The 22,586-nt window shown below is 38.9% G+C and overlaps 2 protein-coding genes across 20 annotated transcripts in view; one reads left to right on the top strand and one right to left on the bottom strand.

Moving 5' to 3' along the window:
• PolZ1 (DNA polymerase zeta catalytic subunit) overlaps positions 1 to 17,279 on the bottom strand; it is a 36,272-nt gene extending 18,993 nt beyond the window's left edge. Inside the window, exons 1-10 of one of the 2 annotated variants that reach the window (XM_019058328.2) lie at positions 17,081 to 17,279; positions 16,116 to 16,293; positions 14,897 to 15,083; positions 14,174 to 14,267; positions 13,527 to 13,671; positions 12,148 to 12,264; positions 11,090 to 11,280; positions 5,549 to 5,774; positions 4,015 to 4,438; positions 1,835 to 2,686 (exon numbers count right to left, since the gene is read on the bottom strand). In XM_019058328.2, the coding sequence (XP_018913873.2) occupies positions 1,835 to 2,686; positions 4,015 to 4,438; positions 5,549 to 5,774; positions 11,090 to 11,280; positions 12,148 to 12,264; positions 13,527 to 13,671; positions 14,174 to 14,267; positions 14,897 to 15,083; positions 16,116 to 16,254 (2,375 nt within the window). In that variant the 5' untranslated portion in view covers positions 16,255 to 16,293; positions 17,081 to 17,279. Of the gene's footprint in view, positions 1 to 1,834; positions 2,687 to 4,014; positions 4,439 to 5,548; positions 5,775 to 11,089; positions 11,281 to 12,147; positions 12,265 to 13,526; positions 13,672 to 14,173; positions 14,268 to 14,896; positions 15,084 to 16,115; positions 16,294 to 16,790; positions 17,051 to 17,080 lie in introns of those variants that run through there. The other variant, XM_019058329.2, reaches the window with a different exon arrangement.
• Positions 17,280 to 20,348: 3,069 nt separating this feature from the next.
• Positions 20,349 to 22,586, top strand: part of osa (trithorax group protein osa) — a 112,695-nt gene continuing 110,457 nt past the window's right edge. For 6 of the 18 annotated variants that reach the window (XM_072296144.1, XM_072296153.1, XM_072296149.1 and 3 more), the window contains exon 1: positions 20,350 to 21,463. In XM_072296144.1, coding sequence (XP_072152245.1) covers positions 20,600 to 21,463 — 864 coding nt within the window. In that variant the 5' untranslated portion in view covers positions 20,350 to 20,599. Of the gene's footprint in view, positions 21,464 to 22,586 lie in introns of all 18 variants that reach the window. The other 12 variants (XM_072296151.1, XM_072296150.1, XM_072296159.1 and 9 more) reach the window with 3 other exon arrangements.

Raw genomic sequence — 22,586 nt, 5'->3', positions numbered from 1 at the left:
TTGAGCCAAAATTAATTGGTGGAAGCTTGAATTAAAAATTACTAGTTACTTTAATGGGAGAGAGCCAGTTAGTCCCACACTTGTTCGATTTTCTAAAGAATTGAACCGACCTCATGCAAAAGGACTAGAACATGAAACTAACCATACTTTGTGGTTTTATCAATTTGTGTGGTTGGAAGTGCATGCCAACATGCATAAGTCAACGGTTAATCTTGGGTGTTTCTGATTGATTTTAGCTTCCGTGCACACATTAAGGAGGATTTGCCATAACAAAACCTTGCAGAAAAGAGATTTCAACTTTCCTGTCATTTAAATTTCATAAGTAATATTCGCTAATAGATAAATGTATTCTTTATTCCAGATTGTCAAGTGAAAACGAGAGAAAAAAATCTTACTGTTATCAAAAGAAAATTTGATGAATACATTACAAAACATTCTGCTTCATTACATACGCATGGGAGACATGAGCTTTGACTTTTTGTTTATAGAAGTGAGCTACAACATGCGGATCATAAATTCATTATACTTGGTTTCCCTTTTTTGCTTTATTAGAATTCATGATTCTCTAGAAATCACTAATCCTCAGTAACTGGGTTCATTATGTTTTAGGTTTATGGTAAAGATGAAAAAGGTTTGACACTTAGCCCATTGACTTACAATGACGGCTCCCAGCCGTCATCGCAGCGCTGGGCCAGCTCTGAAATGACGGCTCAGAGCCGTCCACTGATTGTTTGCGTTATTTCGGCAATTCTCCGGTAGATTGCGTTCTCATCAATGTTTATATGAGTAGTGTGGCCACCCTATGACTTATTGTGTACGGTAATTTCTTGTTTTGTTACGGTATTTTCAAATTACTGTGCGTTTGCACATGAAATAACCTCAAAATTCTTCTTCTTCTTCTTCTTCTGATGGTTTATTGGCTTATATTCCAAGAGAGGAACCTACAGCCATCTATAGACAGGATAACAAATTAGAATTTAATGAACATGAGTGGGAAAGGAGGTTAATAGAAAGGTAAGGTATTTAGTTTATTCTAACATCACCATCTTCACGCTTAGAGACCCTTCTAAGCGACTCCTATACCAGGGAAAACTGGGCCCTGGAGAACATACAAAGTGAACATATGGAGGTATGATTGGGACTGTGGATATGGTGGAAAATAGAGATTAGCTCCTACAAAATAACTAATATAGTTGATTGTTACTTAAAAACTGGTTATTTATTTTTTTTTTTATTTACTTTTTTTTTTTTAAAATAATTTTTATTTTTTTTTTTTTTGTTATAGATTTATATTATTATCTCTTAAGAAATTAGCGATGATTTTATATATCTTGGGATCCGGAGTGTGGAGAATATATGAGACGTTAAATGGAGGGGAGTAGTTATTTTCGATTAGCTTTTGGATCAGTATATCTCGATTTATTAGATTTTGGCATTCAAATAGTATATGGTTTAAGTCACCATATAGTCCGCAATCGCAAAGGTCTGAGTCTTTTAGATAACCTCAAAATTTTCTGATTTTCACTGATTTTGCGATTTTGACAGCTACAAACCACATAAAAAAATCAATGTGTTCAAAGTTTTCACCATTTTTCTCAAACGTTGTATTGTGAATGCTTATTTTGTCAATTTTCACCCTTTGAGAAATAATTTCTGGATTATTTTGAAGTGTTGAAAGTTGCTGATTTTCGCCAAATTAAATCGTAATTCCTGGCCCGGCAGGGTCAAATTAAATCATAAGTCAATGGGTTAAAACTGTGCGCATGAAAATAAATCACATTCATTGTTTTTGAAATGCTCAAATATAAAAAAAATCAAATGAATTACAACATACCTTGAGAAATTTATGGGAGTGAAAATTTCTGAGACTGGTTTTAATTCCTTTCTACTTTGCATGGTTTGAAATCCTGCACTATTTTCTTGACATAAATTGTTAAGAGACAAGTTGACAAAACATTGTAAGGTAGCATTTGCCTGGTTAAAAGCTTCAGCATGATCACAATTCCTTTCATTTTTAGGCCAATGGGGATATTTCTTTTGTGGATTTGATGCAACTATGGAGCAGTCATTTCCTCCTTCACTTTTATAGAAGTCTTCAAAACTTTCAAAGAACCATCCATCAGATCTGTCATCATTCACGTCCATTAAACTATCAAAGGGTTCTAAAACAACAGCACAATCTTCAAAGCTTTCAGGATTTTCAGATATTGAAGCTGTTGGTTCAGAGGCTCCGATGATATCCATAATTACACTCCTAGGTATCACATGAGTTACATGGTTATGACTTTGCAACTCAGTAGTACTTGATGAGCAAACACTGGTCGAGTCATCATTCCCACAATCTTCGCTTTCAGAAGAGAGATTCTTTAGTATATTACGAGGCAGTGATTTGTTACGTCTTCGCTTTGGTTTGCTTCTTTTTGGCATTCGTTTTTTGTTGCTAGAGAGACAGCCAAGTTTACTACTGCTACCTAAGGTGTGGAAAGGTGAGCAAACTGAGTTGTAGTTATTTTCGGGAGAGAATACATAACGATTGAAAGCATCCTTGCATTCCTTCAACACATCTTGTTGGTGCTTTTTCACCAAAACTTTCTCAGAAGGCGAGACTACATCCAAACAGTCATGTGCACCATCTACTTGAGGAATGTTTCCACTACTGACAGTCTTTTGACTTCCATCTCTTGACCTGTAAAGAGCACAAGAAGTTAATATAAATGGTAATTATTTAAAAAAAAAAAAAAAAAAATAGTTGAGCTGTTGCCAACAGTGCATGTGGCTTAAAAACTTATTTATCAATGGGGCTGTGCAAACCTTCTAACGGAGGGCGAGTTTGGGGTCAGCTCAATTGTAAAATTGTTCAAAGACTCAAAACCTTTTTTGCAGCGTTTTACGTGAATAGGCGGACACTTGTAGCTACTTGCAGTTTCCAGTGGGGTGGGTGCTTGTGATTCTCTGTGGACTAGAGAAATTTTGTGAGTGCTGCTCAAACTCATGGTTTTTTGGACGCGCATGCAGTATTAAGCGAAAAATTTGCCAGTATTACGAATACCTGCACAATTTTGGATCATTATTCATATTCATAAACTAAATACTCAGGGCAAGCCTTCACGACTAGGCAGGGGGTTTCCCCTGCACCCCCAGTCACCCGTATGGTGGGTGACTTTGAGGTCCACTTTACAAACCTTCTTCCGGTAGCACCATTAAATTTATTGGATGACATTTACTTGGTTTATTCGTAACTGTTAAAGATAATTGGGGAAAAAAATACACCAAAAGTCTTTTGGGACAGCATATAATGTCTAAAAAAATGTTGATACTGTCTCAGGTCTTCAAATACAGCTTCAAAAATTAGAGCTTACTTGATGGATTAACAAGAAAAAACACTAAAAAATGGCCCAAACTGTATGTAACAAGGTAGAGAAATGGTTCTGGGTCCACACCATTTTGAGGGGAAAATAGGTAAAGCCAAGAAATTCCAAACATTTTCATCGGTCAAAAATTTTTTTGCTCTAATGAGTACCAGTACAAGACTGAATTTTGGTGGACATCGGTAGATTAACCCTCTATGGCATAGCGATGCGAATTCGTAACAACATATTTTCAGGGTTTTTAAAAATTGAATCTTTCCCCTGTGCCATGATTTTGCAAAATTTTATTATTATTTTTCTTTTTTTGAAAAATTGATTCCCTTAACGTTAAAATTTTGGAAAAAAAAATTGGTACTCTATTTTCTTTCATGCAAGCTACAAAATGGATTAGTGTCCCCAGGAATCTGAGATCCAAAATTAATTCATTCCATAGAAAGTTAACTGGTATATTAAATTAGCAAACTGTATTACCTGCTTTTAATAATCAATTTTCAAATAATTAATAGAATCTGAGTAAATAAAAATCTTTAAAAGCAAAAAAAGTTAAAGGTTCCGTTCCAATAACAATTTCAAGGTTTACACAACTCTATTCATGAGAGATTATTAAAGAAGTTTAGGAAAGTGAGAGAGTGACTAAAGTACTTACATTGAATTTTCACACTGGAAAGATTGATTTTCAGATGGAACAGAAGAATCCTCAGTATCATAAATCTTCTGTGCAACTTGGGTTAGACTGTGAATTTTTTCATGCGGAGGTTCTAGCACTCCTTCTTGGCTGACATCAGTGAGAGATTCTCTTGGTGGACTGGTTTCCTCTACGGCAGCATTGTTGAAAACATTTCTTAGATCTTCGTGGATGTCTTCATTCAGATCGTTGGCTTGAATACATCCTATCGTCTGCGTGCCAAGTATGCTGTCATCGTCCACTTTCATGCTGATCAGCTCTACATCTTGAGCTTTACCAGAAACTGGCTGGCTGTAAGAGACATTCAGGTGAGAAGATTCACCTGTCTCTTGATCCCGAGCCAAACTTTCAAGCGTCTCCAAAACAACTGCATCTTGCGTATTGACTGTGAAAAGTAAGAGAACAATTTTATAATATCTTAAACCTTTATCAAATCTAAGTGGATTACATGTCACTCTGAAACTTACTTAAGTATACACCAGTCATTTAAAGCGTTTTGTTTTCATAAAGTGGCTAGCCAAAAGGCTTGTTCCCTTTGCTTATTTTGCTCCTTTTCTGCATACAAATAATGCTGGAGGCATGGCCCTGAGGAAGAAGGGCAAAGAGCATCTGCGCCACAGAAACAATGCAGTGAGTTGATTGTTGAAATTTTGTGTTTGTCGAGCAGAAAAGACAGACCAAGAAAGAATTTAGTTGTTACATCTACGTTTGGTGGAATGATGGAAAGCTATTCACTTTTGCCAAAAGCTCATTATCAAATTTCACACGATAGAGTCACAATAAAGAAGACAACCAAAAAAGCCCACCGATCAAATAACTTTCTGTCACCTTAGTTTTGTCTTGTTCAGTCAACAAACACAAAATTTCAACAAACCAGGGGTACAGAGAGTATCATTTGGCCAGATGTTTCATGGGATCTGGGTTTTTGTCTTCACATACTTCCTAAAAGTTTCATCACTTCCCCAAATTTGTCGAAATGATTTTTTTTTTCCCTCATGATTCATGCCGAAAAGATCAATAAATCATCAGAATTATGCTCAAAGATTTTTTCGGTGTCGATTTGGCCAAACATTTCCTCACCGATCAGATTTCTTTTCAAACCCTTGAATATAGACCTTGGTGACTCTGACAAACATTACGACTGAATAAAAAAGTATACGTGCAAAGGAAAAAAGTACAAAAAAACTTCTTGAAGTTAACTACCTCTTTCCCAATTACCTATCTTTTGAACTGCTGATTTCGAAAAAAAAATTTATGGAACAATTTTTAGAGAGTGACAAATTTTTTTTGGAACAATTTAAAAAAAAAAAAAAAAAATACAGGCCATTTTAGTAAATTAGTTATAGCCGAAAATACAGAATTTAAAATGTGAATCACTACAAAATTTTTGGATCACTTGACTCAAAAGAGCAAAATATAGCAATATATTTGTTGGAGCAAAATATAGATTTAGCTAGGAATTGAGGTGGGATCAAGATTTTTTTCAATTACTTACTCATGTTAAAACTGTTAGAAATGAGGTCAGAGGCATTCTGTTGGGTCAAATGAAAAACAATGTCCTCATCAACTATTGTTTCTTCCGGAGACACACTAGTTCCTATAGTACTTGAATTTTTTGACTGTGAACAAACAACTGGCTCCAGATAAGAGGCACTCAATAAATCAGCATTGCACGGAGTTTCCGCAGGATAGTTGGCAGACAATGACGTCAGAGATGGCTCCTAGGAAAAGAAAAAAGAAGATCTGACTGCCTCTTTCCTATATTCAAGGTCAAAAATTTAGAAAAAATAAATTTACATAATACTTATACAAAAATATCCTACATACAGAGGTGTAAATACAAAATTCGAAGAACACAGTGTAATTTGAAAAAGGCAAGACATAAGCCAGTCTTTGGTAGCTCCGAGAAAAATTGATCTGAAAGTACAGGTTATACGAAACCACGACCCCTCAGCCCTATTCAATGATCAAGTGCAAGAGAAAAACGCTAAAACATGAGTATAGCCTAAAAACTGGTAAGAACACAGCTTGCATTTTTTGGGTCAGTTACATGTCCATCCTAAACTAGGGACGAACTTGGATTTATCTAACTCTTGACATTGAATTGAGGCCTTTTGTAAACAAATGGGGCCAATAACTGCTCAATATGACAAAAATGAAATCACCTCGTTCATGATTACAGGACTACAGTAAGACCTCAATTTATCGGATTTCACGGGACCAGAGGCCAAATCCGTTAAATTGCGGAATCCGCAAAATCGCGCTAGTCTGTCCCCCTAAAGGGACCGGAGGATCGATCCCTTAAATCGCAATCCGATAATTTGAGGTCTTACTGTACCTACAGAATACCAAGCTATTTGGCGCTAGCCAAATTTCAGCGAGTTTTCATATGTTCCTTACAGTTTTCATGGCACAGTTATCCTTTAAAATCTAACTTATTAAGTGTCAATGACAACAAAAGCAGGACTGAAAAGTGAATTTTTCGGCTTTGATATGTACACGCATTTTTTGAAGGGGATGTGGAAGCTGCACCGCACACTCTTATCAATCAAGGACATTTGATTCTTATAGTCTGTCTTATTTTTTGGGCCTGCAAGGAGGCAAAAGCTCTCCTAAATCATCAATCAGATGTTGCAAAGTTGCAACTAGGTTCATATTGCGTGAGAAAATGCTGAAAAACTCACTTTGTAGTTCTGATTTTCTCGAGATTAGCACACAGAAAGTTTGATTTCAAAAGCTCATTGTGCTTGGGTAGCCGTAAGAGACGTCATACCAAATAATATTGAAATTCAACTAGAGATGCAAATTTGAACGAACTAGGCAGGAAGTTCAAAATGTCATAAAGTCAAATTAATTGAAATAATCCTAATTCATTTTTCAATACAAAAACGATTATGATTGACAAATTAATTGCAATTACGATTAACATTCGATAAATTGCATAGCTATGATATTAACGTTTTTTGAAGCATGAGTTCAAACCTCCTCCTAAAAGAGAAAACCATCATCAGCTAGAGTTAAATTTCACTTTTACGTTATTATAACAGTCTCTGTGGTATGAACATATGGCCACCTCAATCTTGGTGCTTCGGTTCAGCTGTTATACTTTTTTACGCTATAAAAAACCTCGGGTGGGAAGGAACACTGCTCCTTGGGAGACTTGCCAAAATTGTTGTAGAGCATAATTTGATTCATGAATATGCTGGTGTTTCTTGTTAGCAGGAAATTCAATTTTTTTGTAATCAGTGATGTATAAAAACATTAGTATCAAGTTTAGGAGTTAATGTCGGTAATTTTCGTTGCACAGATCGTTTTTACATGAAATTTTGAAGAGGAACCATACGTGAGAATGCTTGTAATAGTAACAAGTCTAGTGGTCTATTCTTTGAGTGCTTTAAAATGTACTAGGCCTCTCATCCATGGATAGAGACCCCATTTTCTAATTATTTATAATGACCCAAATTCTGGCTAAAACTGCCGAATTCTCACTAAAAACTGCCAAATTCTTGCTAAAATTTTACCGCACTTCTCGAATTCTTGCTGAAAAACTAAAAATTCTCGCTAAAAATCCTAAAATTCTCACTGAAAATCCAAAAATTCTCCCTGAAAAGTCTAAGATTCTTGCTAGTAACTGCCGAATTCTTGCTAAAAATATGTGTTTTCTTTTGTATGTATGTATGAGCCGCTTTTACGGCGCGCTAGGGCGCTCTGCGACGCCTATTCTCCACAGGAATCTGTCATGGTAGAGATCCTCCGGAAGGTGGCATCTCTCCATCTCTTCATGGATGCCCTCTACCCACCGTTTGGCTGGACGCCCTCTCCGTCGCCTACCTGGGGGGACCCACTCCAACACCTTCTTCGGCAACCTGGTATCAGCCATTCTCTGCACATGCCCATACCATACCAATTGCCTGGTCATGATATCGTGCACAATCGTCCCCTCAACGCCCATTATCTCTCGGACACGTTCATTCCTGACACGTTCTCTCCTCGAGATTCCAGCCGATCTTCGCCAGAAATCCATCTCGGTCGCCTTGAGCATTTCTTGGGTCCGCTTCTTCAACTGCCACACTTCACTGCCATAGGTGATAATAGGCTTGACAACCGAGTTATAAATCCTCTTCTTGTTGTCTTTGGAAATCCTTTGGTCCCAAAGGATCCCATTAAGCATGGCGATGGCTTTCCTTCCTAGAAGATTACGGTCCCGAATGGCCTGATCCAGCTTCCCATCCGAAGTCAGCTTCACCCCCAGGTACTTGTATTGTTCGCAACTTTCTATACGTTGACCATCCTCCAGGACTATGCTTTGCTGAGCACCTCCGACTGACATCTTTTTTGTCTTACGGACACTTACCTCGAGGCCCCATTTGCGGTACTCCTCCACCAACTTCCGGGTCATATACTCCGCGTCATCGTGATCTTGACTTATGACTACCTGGTCGTCAGCAAACACAAACTACGGAAAAGGACAATGGTTTTTGGGACATGGAATGTACAGGGCATTTCTAATAAATTGACAGAGGTTGTAAGGTAAAAAAGTATAATGTAGATGTCGCCGTGTTAACAGAAACGAAAAAGAAAGGCACAGGATCAGAAAACTTAGGATGTTATGATCTGTTCTATAGTGGTGTCAGTAAAGATCAACGCGCACAGCAAGGAGTCGCCATACTTATCCGGAAAAGTTTGCGTCCGTCTATAACTACTTGGGAAGCAGTAGACCAGCGGGTCATCAGAATGCATCTTACACTGCATGGTCACAAGGTGGCCCTGTTAGGAGTATATGGTGTGAATGATGATGCTCCCGTCAATCTAAAGGATCAGTTCTTTGAGCAACTCAACGACGAGGTTCTGAGGGTTGGAAGGACAAGGGAGGTCATTATCATGGGAGATTTGAATGGTAGAACCGGACGAAGGAATGGTTCTAAAGTTGTTGGACCTTTCGGTGAAGAGGCGATGAATGACAACGGTGCACGCATCATTGATATGTGTGAACAAAACGAGTTGAAAATACTGAACGGATTCTACCAACATCGAGATATCCATAAGTACACGTGGGTTCAGCAAACTCGGGGGCTGAAGTCAATCATCGACTACGCGGTCACCAGGCAAACGAGTACCATGAAGGTTCAACAAGTAAGAGTTTGCCGGGGGTTCTCCTGTGGTAGTGATCACCATTTTCTCAAGGCGGAGATTGCATTTCCGGTTAAGTATGGGCTGCAGAGGAATACCTTGCAACATCAGAAGTGCCAGCCACAAGGAACGAAGATCGAACAAGTGCACTACAACATCGATAGCTTACAGCATGAAAGCGTGAAAGCGCTCTACAGGAAGCGGCTGGATGAGAAACTGGGAGTAGAAACTTTCGATACTGCAGAAGAGTTGTACCAGTTCATCAAAAGTTGTATACATTCAGCTGCGAAGGAAGCCCTGGGTGTGTGTAATGAGAGCAAGGATGTACAGAAACCCTACTGGTGGGACAAAGAGGTAGAGGAGGTAATTGAAGAAAAACGTAGGAAGTACCATGACTATCTGGCTTCTAGGACTGCAGACACCCGCGGCGCGTATAGGAAAGCCCAGGCGAGGGTTCGTCTTTTAATCACCAGGAAGAAAAACGAGTCTTGGGAGACCAACTGCTCAAGGATTGACACATACCTGGGGGGAAGGAAGAGTGCTGAGAGCTGGAAGCTGATCAAAGGCCTGAGAAGGGACATGAAACGGGACATTATACCTCCGATAACAATCTCACAGCTTGACGAACATTTTAATAAATTATTGACGGAAGGACGACCAGAGTTTCAAACGGGGAATGCTGAAAATATAGTCGAGGATCACTCAATGGAAATTCGAGTTGAGGAGGTGGTCAAAGCAATCAGGGAATTGATGAATGGAAGAGCTCCTGGGCCAGGAAACATTCCAGCCGAGTTAATTAAATGTGGGACTGGCAAGTTGGTTAACCATCTCAGGGATTTGCTGCAGAAGTGCATTGACGGTGATGACATTCCGAAAGAATGGAAGGAGGCCTGGATAACAGCGTCGCATAAAAAAGGAAGGAAGGATGACTGTGGGAACTACAGAGGGTTAGCGGTGACAGGAACGATAAGTAAAATTTATGGAAAAGTGTTGAAAGCGAAGATCGAAGAGGAGTGGACCCCGTTCGAGGCGGAGGAGCAAGCAGGTTTTAGGGCTGGTCGGTCTACCGCTGATCATCTGTTCTGTGTTACCCAGTTAACCGAAAAGAAGAGAATTGTTGGCCAGGAGCTTCATTTAGTGTTTTTGGATATTGAAAAGGCTTATGATAGTATTCCTCTTGTGAAACTCTGGGAAGTCCTAGAAGAAACTGGTTTTAGTAAAGGACTTATTGGGGCAGTCAAGCAGTTTTATCGGGGGGCTTTTGCTAGAATTAGGTGCCAAGGAAGGCTTTCAGACGGTTTTTTTGTCACCAAGGGGCTTAAGCAGGGATGTTGTCTGTCACCGACGCTGTTTAAGATATATCTAGAGCACGTTTTGAAGGAATGGAAAAGAAAGTGTGCCGGTATGGGCGTCCCTCTAAATGACCAAGAAACACTGTTCACGCTATGCTTTGCTGACGACCAGGTGTTTTCTTTTCATCTCTTATTTTAAATTTGAAAAACGTGGTTGGCAGTGCCAGTGGTTTACTGCGAAATGAAGCACAAATCTACGATTGGTTGACGACCGAAACCGAAGTTTCACGAAGTTTCCCGCATCCTGCCCACTGGAATGATCGGCAGCTCCGATCAGGATAAAGATAATTTTTTGCGAATTTTCCAGCAACAACGCAAATTACGTCGAAATTCGCGAATTTATGGTGTAAACTGGCAAATTTGCGCCAGAATTTGCGCCAAATTCCGAAAATCTCGAAATTCTTGATTACATTTTCGAAGTCAATGGAACTCCATGATCCCTATGAGCTTGGTCCAAGTGCTTAAAAACGATTTTTTGAACGTTCGCACAAACGATTATCTGGGGTCTTTATCCATGGATGATCAAGATCAGCCGCATAACATTTGAAACAAACCTTTTTGTCAAAACCAAGTTTCTGCAATTTTTGACGAAGTTTATTTTTGTACATAGCCTCTGCTCGGTCAACCTGCTTACAAATGCGCTCTTGAGAACTTGGTGGAGCAATATCAGACTTATCTTCAGCATTCCTTCGCCTTCTTTCCTCTTCCCAAAGTGAAGCAATGCCCGGATTGTGCAAATTCGTTCCTGAAATAAAATAGGATTGAACTAAATCTGAAGGATATATGGATTGCATTTTGCAAAAAGGAACCACTAGCATTGCAATGATGCTAAGATTGTGCAACTTCATCCTTTGCAATAAAATTGCGGAAATCGTGAAAAACTATGAAATTTAGATTGTAATTTTTGTCTTAAATTCAGTTTTTAGCGAGTAAAATAGAAACTATTAATGGATAATCGGGTTTTTCCTCCAAGACAAAAGAAGTTGCACAAACTGAGCAACATTGCAATGCTAGTGGTTCCTTTTTGCAAAATGCAATCCATATGTAAATGTCACACAAAGCAGCTGATATAGAGGTTCCGGACCTTTTACGGCAGATGCATTGCCTTCAGTTAATTACCAAGTAATTTCGAACTTCAGAGTTGTTCTGTTCTCTCTACTAAAAACTTTTCAAATATTTATGAAAATTTTCAGAGTTACCCATTTAATGAACAGCCCCTGAGATGCCTTTCAACAGACACACTTCAGAATCCTAGCAAACTGAAGTATTCAAAGATTGAATTACAAGTTGCAGAGAGAACAGGTTTTCTTTCGACTAGCTGATTATTTAAAACACTTTACACATACTTTGTGAAAAAGCTAACCTCAATTTTTTGTTCTTCCAGAAGTACATCAGGGAAAGAAAATTTAAGTACAAGGCAGCTGGACGTGCCTGTCACCTTCCCATCAATATTTAGTTTCTTGACTAAATTTGTCATTTCGTTTTTCTTTTTTTTTTAAAACAAAAAACTAGGTTTTTCTCAACAGAAATGTAAGGACTTTTACAGAGCACTTAACTTTATGAGACAGTGTGGCACTGGACATGTTAAAGGGAGAGAGAGGGGATTAAATACCTGTAATGTTTTTATAATTAAGAATATCTGCAGCTTTCCCATCAATTTCGAGTTTGGAGAAACTGGAACACGCAACTTTTTTCAGTAATAAATCTTCATTGATGTCTGCTAGATAATCTGAAAGAGTGTAACAATAGTTCGTAAAAATAAAGTAACTGCATACATTAGAGAGAAAATTTAGGATGAATTTTTTCAGACGGTGAAGAGTTGGGTTGATCAAATTACTGTTTTACTGGTTAAAAGAATTTCTTCATTCTTCATTTTCATGTAATCTCATTTCTTTCTGGGTATATATGTAATTTTATTCATTAATTTGATAATTATTGAATTTGTAAAAATAATTTCAATTAAAAAAAAAAAAAAAAAAAAAAAAAAAGAAACGAAAGAGAACTCGTCTGAGGATCATTCTAAAGTCAGCTCTTTGCACCAACTTTAGCCAATTATACTTTCATTGAGTAGTCCTTCAGACCGCTGCGCCACAGCTGATCTTAAGAGGTGAAGGCACACTTTTACTATTTTAGTGAGCCACAAGGCAGAAGGAGATCAACAGTTGTGACCAACATCCTTTTCAATGGGTCTGTTACACACAAGAGATACAGCCAAGTGAATACACTTTTAGAGGGTAAAACGCTCAAAAATCACATTGAACAAATAAAAAAAAGTCTGAGATTCACTTCTTAAAGCGCGCAATCTGTGTAGTTTGTAAAACGTTTTTCCAAATTTACCACATGTTCAGGCAGTATTTCTTGGTGGCTGGCAATCAGGTTCGCCTGAGGAGGGACGGAACATAAATAAACAAACAATCTTGAGAACTGTTATGAACTCTCCTGGCGTAAGAATTCAATTGATTCAAAGCTTTTGTTTTTGCAAAATAATGAAAGAAAAAGAAAACTGACGCTTGAAAACAATTGAAATCATACAACATTAAAAGTTAATGAAATCGTTTGTAGACTCAGGTTAATTTTTTAGACTCTTCTGTCTGAGCGAACCTGGCCGGTGGTGACAGAAAAACTGCCCGCAGACACGGGAAACTTGAAAAAGTGTGTACAATCTACGCAGATTAAGCACTGAGGAATAAATGGATTTCAGACTTAATAGATGTGCCCAACATGATTTTCGTGTAATTTAACCTCTCAAGAATGTATTTATATGGCTGTATCTCTTGCGTGCGAAACACCCATCGCGTTTCTAAAGAAAGGGTTGATCTTTGTCGATGTTCTCCATAAAATTATTATTTTACGAATGATGCTATGCTTCTGTCACAAGGTTCTATGACAATACCATTTTGTCTTGAAAGTTTCTAAAAGATAGTGATCTGATGTCTAACTGTTAAGAAAAATTATGGTGAGAAATGATTGTGGGAAGAGAAAAAGAGATACCTGAGTTATCCTCGGAGAAACGATACTTCACAGAGGAAAATTCAATAAAGCTCATACCATACAGATTATAGTCGATAAAAAACTGGAGAATGTATGGAACATGCGCTTCATGAGGTTGAAAGGCTTGATTACACACAGCACCATTCTACAAACAAAAATTGCAAAAATTGTTAGTGGACAGTTTTCAGATTGTACTAATTTTGGTCGGACCCAATTACTCTTGACCGAAGCAATTCAGCAGATCTAAAGAAACAGTTCTAAGACAGCAGATGATTTTACTCAATGAAAACTCAGCTCCTATAAAAAATGTACCAATAACACAGTTGCTGATTACCCTAATATCTACAAATTAACATTTTACAAGGATGACATCGTTCAACTGAAAATCCCATAATTTGTGCGACAAATTATACAATGTGATCCAAAAATCCTAAACCACCACCATTGTTTTTTTGTTTATTGAGCAAAAGAGTTGAAACTTTGAGGGTAAACCTAGGTCAAGAGTGACTCCTTTTTGACCCCTCCAAAATTTTAGAGAGGCTCCCTGAGGCAGGCATGGACCATTACAGGTCCTTTTGCAATGGGCAACCTCTTCCATTCAAATTGTAAAAACCCATTCAAATCGTAGGAGAGGAATATTAACTCACCTGAAGAAGTGCGACTGCTTTATCTCTCATGGCCCAATTGTAGAAGAAAACTTTTAAATATAAGTGTTCTTTTCTATGAAATCCATAGATGGGTCTGAAACATTGCAAGCGAGAAAAAGAGTTAATGTATTCACTAAGAAAATTTTTCATCAATGACTTTGCTAATGCCTTCTACATGAGAGGATTCATTTTTCTTTTCTTTTTTAATTATGCAAATTTTATTTAAAAACATGGTAACTACTACAAAAACTATGCGCCTTGTGACTATCTGTCTACCTATCAACCTATAATCTAAACAACAGAAGTAATCAACGTAGTTATGGTCAAGAAAACGAACAAAGTAAATGCTAAAGATAACATTATTTTTTACTTACTTAAATGCGTGTGATTTATGAAAACATTGGATATACCAGTCAAAGTTAAAGTCTTTAAAAATTCAACTGCTTATAAGGATTTTACAATGAAAAATTGTGGGTGGGAGGGGGTCAGACTAGTCTTCTGTGATTCGAAAGGGGAGGGGAGGATTAAGTGAGTCCTTTAAGATTCAAAAGACAGGGGGGAGATTGTCTAAAAGTCTCCTAGATGCCTTATGTAATACTTGAGAGGCCCCTGAAAGACTGATAAATGTTTTGATTGAATTCATAAAAATGATTATTTTCATGTAGACAAGGATTGACAATGAAGTTTCCCACCAAACGGCAAAAATAAAGTATTTTCACTTACTTCCCAGAGACAGGGGTAATTTTGTATACATGTTGAGCGTTAGAATTTTTAAGACCTTGGAGAATGTTCAGAGCTTTGTCTAAACTTGAAGCAAGCTGATATGGAAGAACTGACAAGTCCGCATTCCCAGCAAAAGGAATGAATAGATACGGCAACACACCATGGACGTGTAAGCAGGTTTTGACCCCTAAAAAAGATAGCACACTGAACATGAGAGATGTGGAAGGTCATTTACATTCGTTAAAAAGACTAACAAAATTGTGCAATACTTGTATTATCAAACTTCAAGGTTTTAAAGCTACTACTCTTTTCAGAACAGTTTTTTGAGATTGGCAGCTACATCAAGGCACTAGTATTGGATAATTTCCTTTCTTCTAGAGAGTTTGGGTGATGGACTACGTTACACACAGTCCCTATGCACCTAGTGCCTTTGAGCATAAATACAATCAATTGATAGTGGTCAACATCCCCATAAGGAGTGTGCGGGATCCATTCTTACTGATGAGTTACATATGAAAACTTTCAAAGTGCCGGCAAGGTTCTGGGCTCAAGAAAAAATCATAGTCGCAGCTTATTGGAATAGTTCTTCCGGTAGAAAACCTTCATCCCTTACTCCACACAAAAAATTCAGGCAGCTGGACCGAAATTGAGGAGCTTGGAGGATAAGGCGCATGAGCGCAGTTCTTGAAAAAATTGAGATATTGATGGTTTCATGTAATATTGGTGTTGTTGCATATTAAGTGATAAATTCGCTACCAAATTCCAATTTTTAAGCATCAAAAAGTCAGTTTGAACTTTCTTTCCGCTATAAGGATCCACATAATTCCAAAACTTCAAACTTGTATTTTGCAAAATAGCAAAAACTGCACTTCTGCGCCTTGTCCTCAAAGCCCTTCAATTCAACCTTTCAAAATGAGGATGAAGAAAAAATGAATGTATTTCTGCCAACCAGAACTATGTGCATTAAGATGTGAGCCCTGTTATGTATATGTTCTCAAGGGTCCCAGGGCTCATATCTTAATGCACATAGTTCTGGTTGGCAGAAATACGTCCAAATCATGAGAAGGAGTACTACCTTCATTACGTGCACACAAAGTCAACAGTCGCTGAGGAGTTGCAGGCGACTGTGTGTTCTTCGCATCTATTTCACTCAGACTGAGAGTACAAAAAAAGCTCACTGTCACAAGTGAAGCATAATAAAGATCTTGGATGATATTACCATTTTTGGTTGTTCCAAATATTCGAATTACTGGTACTTGTGTGACTGCAGACCCTCGAAATTCTGAGTACACTGGATCAAGTCCTTCTATTGGAGTGCTCATGTAATGATCAGCAGTGACAATTCTAACGGACGCCATGCTGATGGCTGAGCTTAATTCTCACTTAAGGACTAACACCTGAAACAAGGAATACAAATTCAAATTAATCCCTACTCGAACTTTAGAACTGGACTTGAGGAGGGATGACTTGCACTCTCCAAGTCCTGATTAGAACCTGACGTTTGTTGTTTTTCACTCCTAAGAGAATAGTGCAAATCTTAGATGAGAATGTTTTCTACAGGCACCAAGTGATTAAATATTAATTACAGGTCAGGACTTTCTGCTAAACATCATGATTGTCAAATAAGTACTGTACCAACAACTAGTACAACAAGTAATTACCGCAATATATATCGACTTACTAGCCATGCATATCAACACCTATGTCATAGGTCAGGACAAAATAATACAAATCTACCCTGCATGGAGCTTGACGGCACTTAAATTCGATCAAATGCTTCTCGCAGTTGTCTAGATTCTATAATGCCTCGATTCGTCAGGTGGCGAATTGATGAGAATAAGTTTACAAGCCTGGTATGAAAAGTAAACCAAAAGCTTGCTGCATAAAAAAATACCTATCAATGGGATGTCCATAGTCCAGAATCATGGTGACACAGAGCATGAATGGGCAAAAGTACAGTACGAATCAGATTAACAAAACACAACTTGGTGAAATGCTATGGATACCAATGTAAAGATGTAACGCAGACATATTGGAAATTCTCGGTAGTTCGCGGGGGAAACTTATTCCGAGTTATTATGATGAAAGAATCTCGAGATGATACAGGAATGAGATAGGATGTGGGATGTCGATTGTTTGGTTGCTACACACTGCATGTGCAAGAAAATTTGCTTACATACGTACCATTGCTACTGAAATGTACCACGTGATAAAACCAGCGATGAGTTATCTAGAGGTCATAAATAAATAATTACTTTGCAAAGCTCTAACGATCTGAAATTTGATTTGTTCTTTGTTATAATTCATATCTCACGTCACATTTAACCACACTTTTCTGATAATACCTCAACCAACATGTTGAAACATGTCGTGTTTTTATCTATCTGATTACGACACATGAATGTTCCCTAAATGACGTTACAAATGGCTGCCCAATTCGTATTCGCTGCTGAGAATTCCGTGCTGTCTGATTTGTCCATTCATCCACTGCTCCTTTGCGCCAAACAAATACTCGGAATCTGATTGGCTCTTTTCGATTTTGCCGCTCTTGAAAACCGGGTGAAACCGAGGCTGGACCTGCTTTTTACCGCAAGGCCGCGAAGGCGGGAGGAGAGGTCTCTCAAATCTCTTTCAGAAATTTTATTCATGAGTTCCAAATGTCAGCTCTCAGAGTGAGCAAAGCAAAAATATTAACGATTGTTTTAGTTTTAAGTGGTTGCTCGTGAAATTTTTTCCCACCCGGTTCCAGTGACATTACGTAAACGAAAAGAATGGAAAAAACACCCCCCCCCCCCCCCCCCCCCCGCCATCCTTTAACACTGCAAGACGTTTTCCACGGAGAGTACGGATTTGATAGACACGAATCGATCGAGAAATGAAAACGTGAATCTATCGACATGAATCGATCGACAAATTTTTCAAAAAACTGGTGTCTACACGATCGACATGAATCGATCAAAAATCGAACACGTGAATTGATCGACGTGAATCATCGACACCGATTTGATCGGCAGTTAAGTTTAATAAATCCGTGTCGAATCGATTGAAAAATGAAATAACGTGAATCAATCGATTCGATCGACAAAATTCGATTGAATCGCGGGTTCGTCGATCGACTCACGGGTTTGTCGATCGATTCACGGTTGTCGATCGAATCGATGTCGATCGATCACGTCAATCGAATCGGTGTCGATCGATCACGTCAATCGAATCGGTGTCGATCGATCACGTCAATCGAATCGGTATCGATTGATTCACGTTGATGTCAATCAAATCGATACAGGTTTTTTAGTAATTGGTCCATCGAATCGGTGTCGATCGATTCACGTTTTCATTTTTCAATGCATGGCGAATCCATACACTCCATTTTCCACAGCTGCTAAAAAACCAAATGCCAAGCTGATCATTACAAATAAATGAATCTTCGTAAGCTAACAAGAAGAAGTATTTAAAGGGGCTCCTTCTAGTGACGTATGTCGTACTTACTTGAAGTAAGTACGACATACGTCACTAGAAGGAGCCCCTTTAAAATCTTATGATCTGATGATCCGATAAATTAAAAAGTGGCCCAGGAAGAAGCCTTATTGCTTTTACAAGCGTTAAGGGATTGCAAATTTTTTTTTTTTTTTGCGATTTTCTGCAATCTCTGCAGATTTTGAAAGTTTTTCAAATCTATATACCGACCCTCCCATTTTGAAAACAAAGTTTTCAGTAATAATCTTGCTTTTCTACGCAATGAACAAAATAGCCGTATATATCTATAAGCGGATGGCCAGGGCCGGATTTACCTATTTGCCGCCCATGAGCCGCCTGTATTTTGCCGCCCCTTCTCATTCGTTTTGAAACATCAATAAAACCATCAAGTGAACGTGCCGGAGGTAGGGTGCATAAAACGCGTTTAATCGTGTTTGACACATTTTTTGCGAAAGCCCTATCAACACTACTGTAGCAAAAGTTCACGGAACTTTGCGCGAAAGTTAAGTCCCGTAAACCCATCTCTTTGTAGACAAGGCCTTCCATTTATAAGCATTGAACGAAAAAATTAAGAAAGAACAAGCATAAATCTGGTTTGATAATTTTAACTTCCGCCGCCGCTCCGCGCTGACCGCACTGTATTTGGCACAATGCGGGAAGTATTCATACAGTCTTGTAGGCGCTATGCATTTCGCGCCGACCGACCGCTGCTGACCGCACCGTGTCTGGCGCAATGCGTAAAGTATTCATGCAATCTTGTAGGCGCTAATATGTGTTATGCCGACCGCCGCGCCGAGGGCTTCTCCTTTTCATCTCAAGTCCTCGTCATCATTCCTCTCTGCGCTGAGCTCCAGGCCAAGTTGCGTGTTTAGTCCCTCTCTTAACTCGACTAATTAAAGATGCTATCTTTTGTATCACAGGAAAACAACAAAATTAGAGATTACTATACTCTCAGGAAAGAGAGATTTTGTCCCCTTTTCTCATTGATAATTTTTTTTCTGAATCCCATTTTTTTTATACACCTACATTCAAAACAATTGCAAAATTTGCCGCCATGGGCCGCGGCCCATGTGGGCCACCCCCTTAATCCGGCCCTGCGGATGGCAATCGTTTTTCAGCTCAATTTTGAAGTAAATGTTCAATTTTTACGCTACGGTACTCTCCCATTAATAAAAGCTCGTTCTCCCGACCTGAAGAATCTCTCATGCTCATCTTCGAAAATCTGGTAATGAGGTGACACGTTTCTAGAGAAAATCGATACAAGTAGTTGAAAGGGACGATAAGATATTTAAAATATTATGTAAATTTTCTTTTAATCAATAATTATGAAAGAGCACCGAGAGCGTGACGAATTAGAAAAATGTGTTGGTTTCCGTTTACAAAATTAAATTTGGCAAGAAATCTGCAACGTCATCAACCAAGTTACGACTTACGTGTTTCCTCGGTTTGAACATGAAAAATTACTTTCATTTATTACGTCCTGTTAATGAGAAAAACCTTTTTGCACCTAATTAATACACTAACTTTCTAGAAAAAAACATTATCGAGGAACAAGGAACAGTGTTTCGTGAAAAATGGTTTCTTGCGATTCATTTTGCGTATCCCGTTCCAGCAGTGGCGGAACTAGTGAACTAATAGCGCAGATTTAAATACCGCGCCAACTTTCGTCCCTTGTGACGTAAACTAATAAAGGAACTTCCTACACGAAGCTTAGAGCGACCTCTCTCATCTGCGTCTCACTCTTTTCTCCCTGGAGCTTTCCCTTTCCATAGCGGCCTATGGTAAAAGTAGTCCCTATCGTAAAGCATGTTTTTTCGTTTAGGATGTATTTCCTGTGAAATAGGGCTCCTGAAGAGTAAAAAAATTATAATAATCGTGACTTTGAGTCGAAAATAGCTTTGAATAATGGAAAAATAAACTTTGCTGCGGTCAAGCGGCGTATGAATACATGGAATTTCCTCCCTAACCTCCTTTCGATCAGATATCAGTGATATTGATGTTGTGATTTGTATCGAAAGTTGTGTTTTGAATTAGTGTCGGCGATTCATGATCGGTCGCGATGTTATTGTGTGAATCTAATCGGAAAGTGGATATGTGATGGTTTTACCATGGTGTTCAGTGAAGTGTCGTTGTCGTGTCGTAAGTTTCGGTATAACGTGAGTGAAAGTTCGTTGTTTTCGCAGCGGCGGGGTGTTGGCAAGTTGAAAAGTCACTGTGGCTGTGCCTAACATGGCTGCTACTGAAGCTGAGCCCCAGCTAAACGAGGTGAACCGTGATTCCGTTCAACAGGAGCAGCCCTCGGATTTAGGAAATGCAGCTCTTCAAAACGGAACGGTTAACAGAAACAACAGCCGTTTGATTGATCGGGTAAATACCGATGTGGGAAACGCGAGAATCAAACAACCGGTGCCGAATCCCCATCCCCCAGAAATGAATCAGTACCGGCCCGAATCCGGAACTAGTCTGTCTAATAGCGAGCAAAATTCTAATAATGTCGACCAAGTGCCAATCAAAGTCTTTAATTCTGATAGTAAAATGCACCCATCCAATTCTGAAGGTGGTGGAGAGGGTGATCCAAACTATCCAAAGTTGTCTCCTGAGAGTCAAAACATGCCAAGTGGTTATGGTCATGCCTTTGCTTCCAGAGGAGGGCATAGTCACCCTGACCAACATAGTTCACCCAACATGTCACCACTGCACGGTGGTGAAGTGCATCAAAATAACTCATTCGGCCAGTTCATCAGACACGCATACCAAAGTTCAAAACCTATGCCAGGCTCGCCTCGGTTACAAGGTGTAGGCCCTAACATGGTATCGGTCAGTGCTTTCTCCCCCCATAACCACCAGTCACGATTTATGTCAGGTCAAAGTATATCGCAGCCCTCAGGACCCACTCCTACTCTCAATCAGTTGTTGCAATCTTCTAATCCAGTGCAAAGGTATCAAAACAATTTCAGTGAATATAGTGCGGGAATGCAAAAAGGCGATCAATCACAAGGTACCCTACCGTACAATCAAGTGTGGCCGTCGCCTCAAACAATGGCTCCTTATGGACCTCAACAAGGAGTGGTGATGTTTCGAAACCAAACCACGGTAAATAACTATTGTTAATCTCTAAACCGATTTTTTCCATTTTTAATTTTCCTTTCACTTACGTAAGTACATATGCTGGTATATTAAAATCTAAAAAGTTGCCTTTAAATGCCCTCTTCATTGACAACTTAAGTCGAAAATTTCCGTGCTGTAAATGTCAAGCTGTTATTCATTGATCACGTATGTCCTGAAGGTGCATTACGATATGAAAGCAGCTATTTTCAGGATGGGAATGGCTCTTACGAGTTGGCTGTAATTGCTCTCCTCAGTACTGGATTCTTTCTCCAACTGAAAATTCTGAACATTAAAATATCACATATTTTTAATAGTTCAATACTTCAGCTTTTTTCAGTTTGCCTGCATTCATGCTTCCTAGCGTACCTAATTGACCTCAATTTTGCCTGAAAGACTACGGCTCAAACCGGCTCATGATGTGAAGACTAGATCACCAATTTTTAAGATGAGGAAATCCTAGAGAAAGATCAAATTGTTTTTGACATCACCATGAGCCAGCATATCTTAAGTGAGGACTTAAATTTCATGCGTCTAAACTACGTTATGAGATGCATCACTTTTCTGTAGATGATGACGCACGATACTGATGTAGTAATAGATACATGAACCTCGAGTTAGGTTGCCTTGCTAATGCTAATGCCTTGATTCTTTGTGTGAAGGTATTCTGAAACTACCAGAGTTTACCCACAAGAGAGGGACATTAATCTTTGTCTGATAAGGCAACTCAGCATGAAAGCTCTCAGCAGGCTGACTATTGAAATTTTGTGTTTGTCTGGCGGACATAGATTAAACAGCGGAGCGTGATTTGTTGGCTGTGTCTTATCGCTGCTTTGTTGCGCCTTTGTCAGATGGATCAGACGACAAACTGCCGGTTCCTTTCCGGCCAGAGGTTCCTTTAGCTTGTCATGAATTCCACCTGACGAAGGCACGTCAAAGCAGCGATGAGACATAGCCGACCAATTGCGATCCACCGTTTAACCTATGTCAACCCGACAAACATAAAATTTCAGTAATCGGCCCGCTGGCTGGTTTTTGCTGAAACCATTCAATTGAGCTCAGTTTCATCTTGAGCTCACCTTTTGTAAGTTAATATGAAAATCTAATCATG

Source organism: Bemisia tabaci, chromosome 2 (genome assembly GCF_918797505.1).
Source record: "Bemisia tabaci chromosome 2, PGI_BMITA_v3".
Classification (NCBI taxonomy): Eukaryota; Metazoa; Arthropoda; class Insecta; order Hemiptera; family Aleyrodidae; genus Bemisia; species Bemisia tabaci.
Note: the sequence above shows the minus strand (reverse complement) of the source record. Positions and strands in the feature narration are given on the sequence as shown.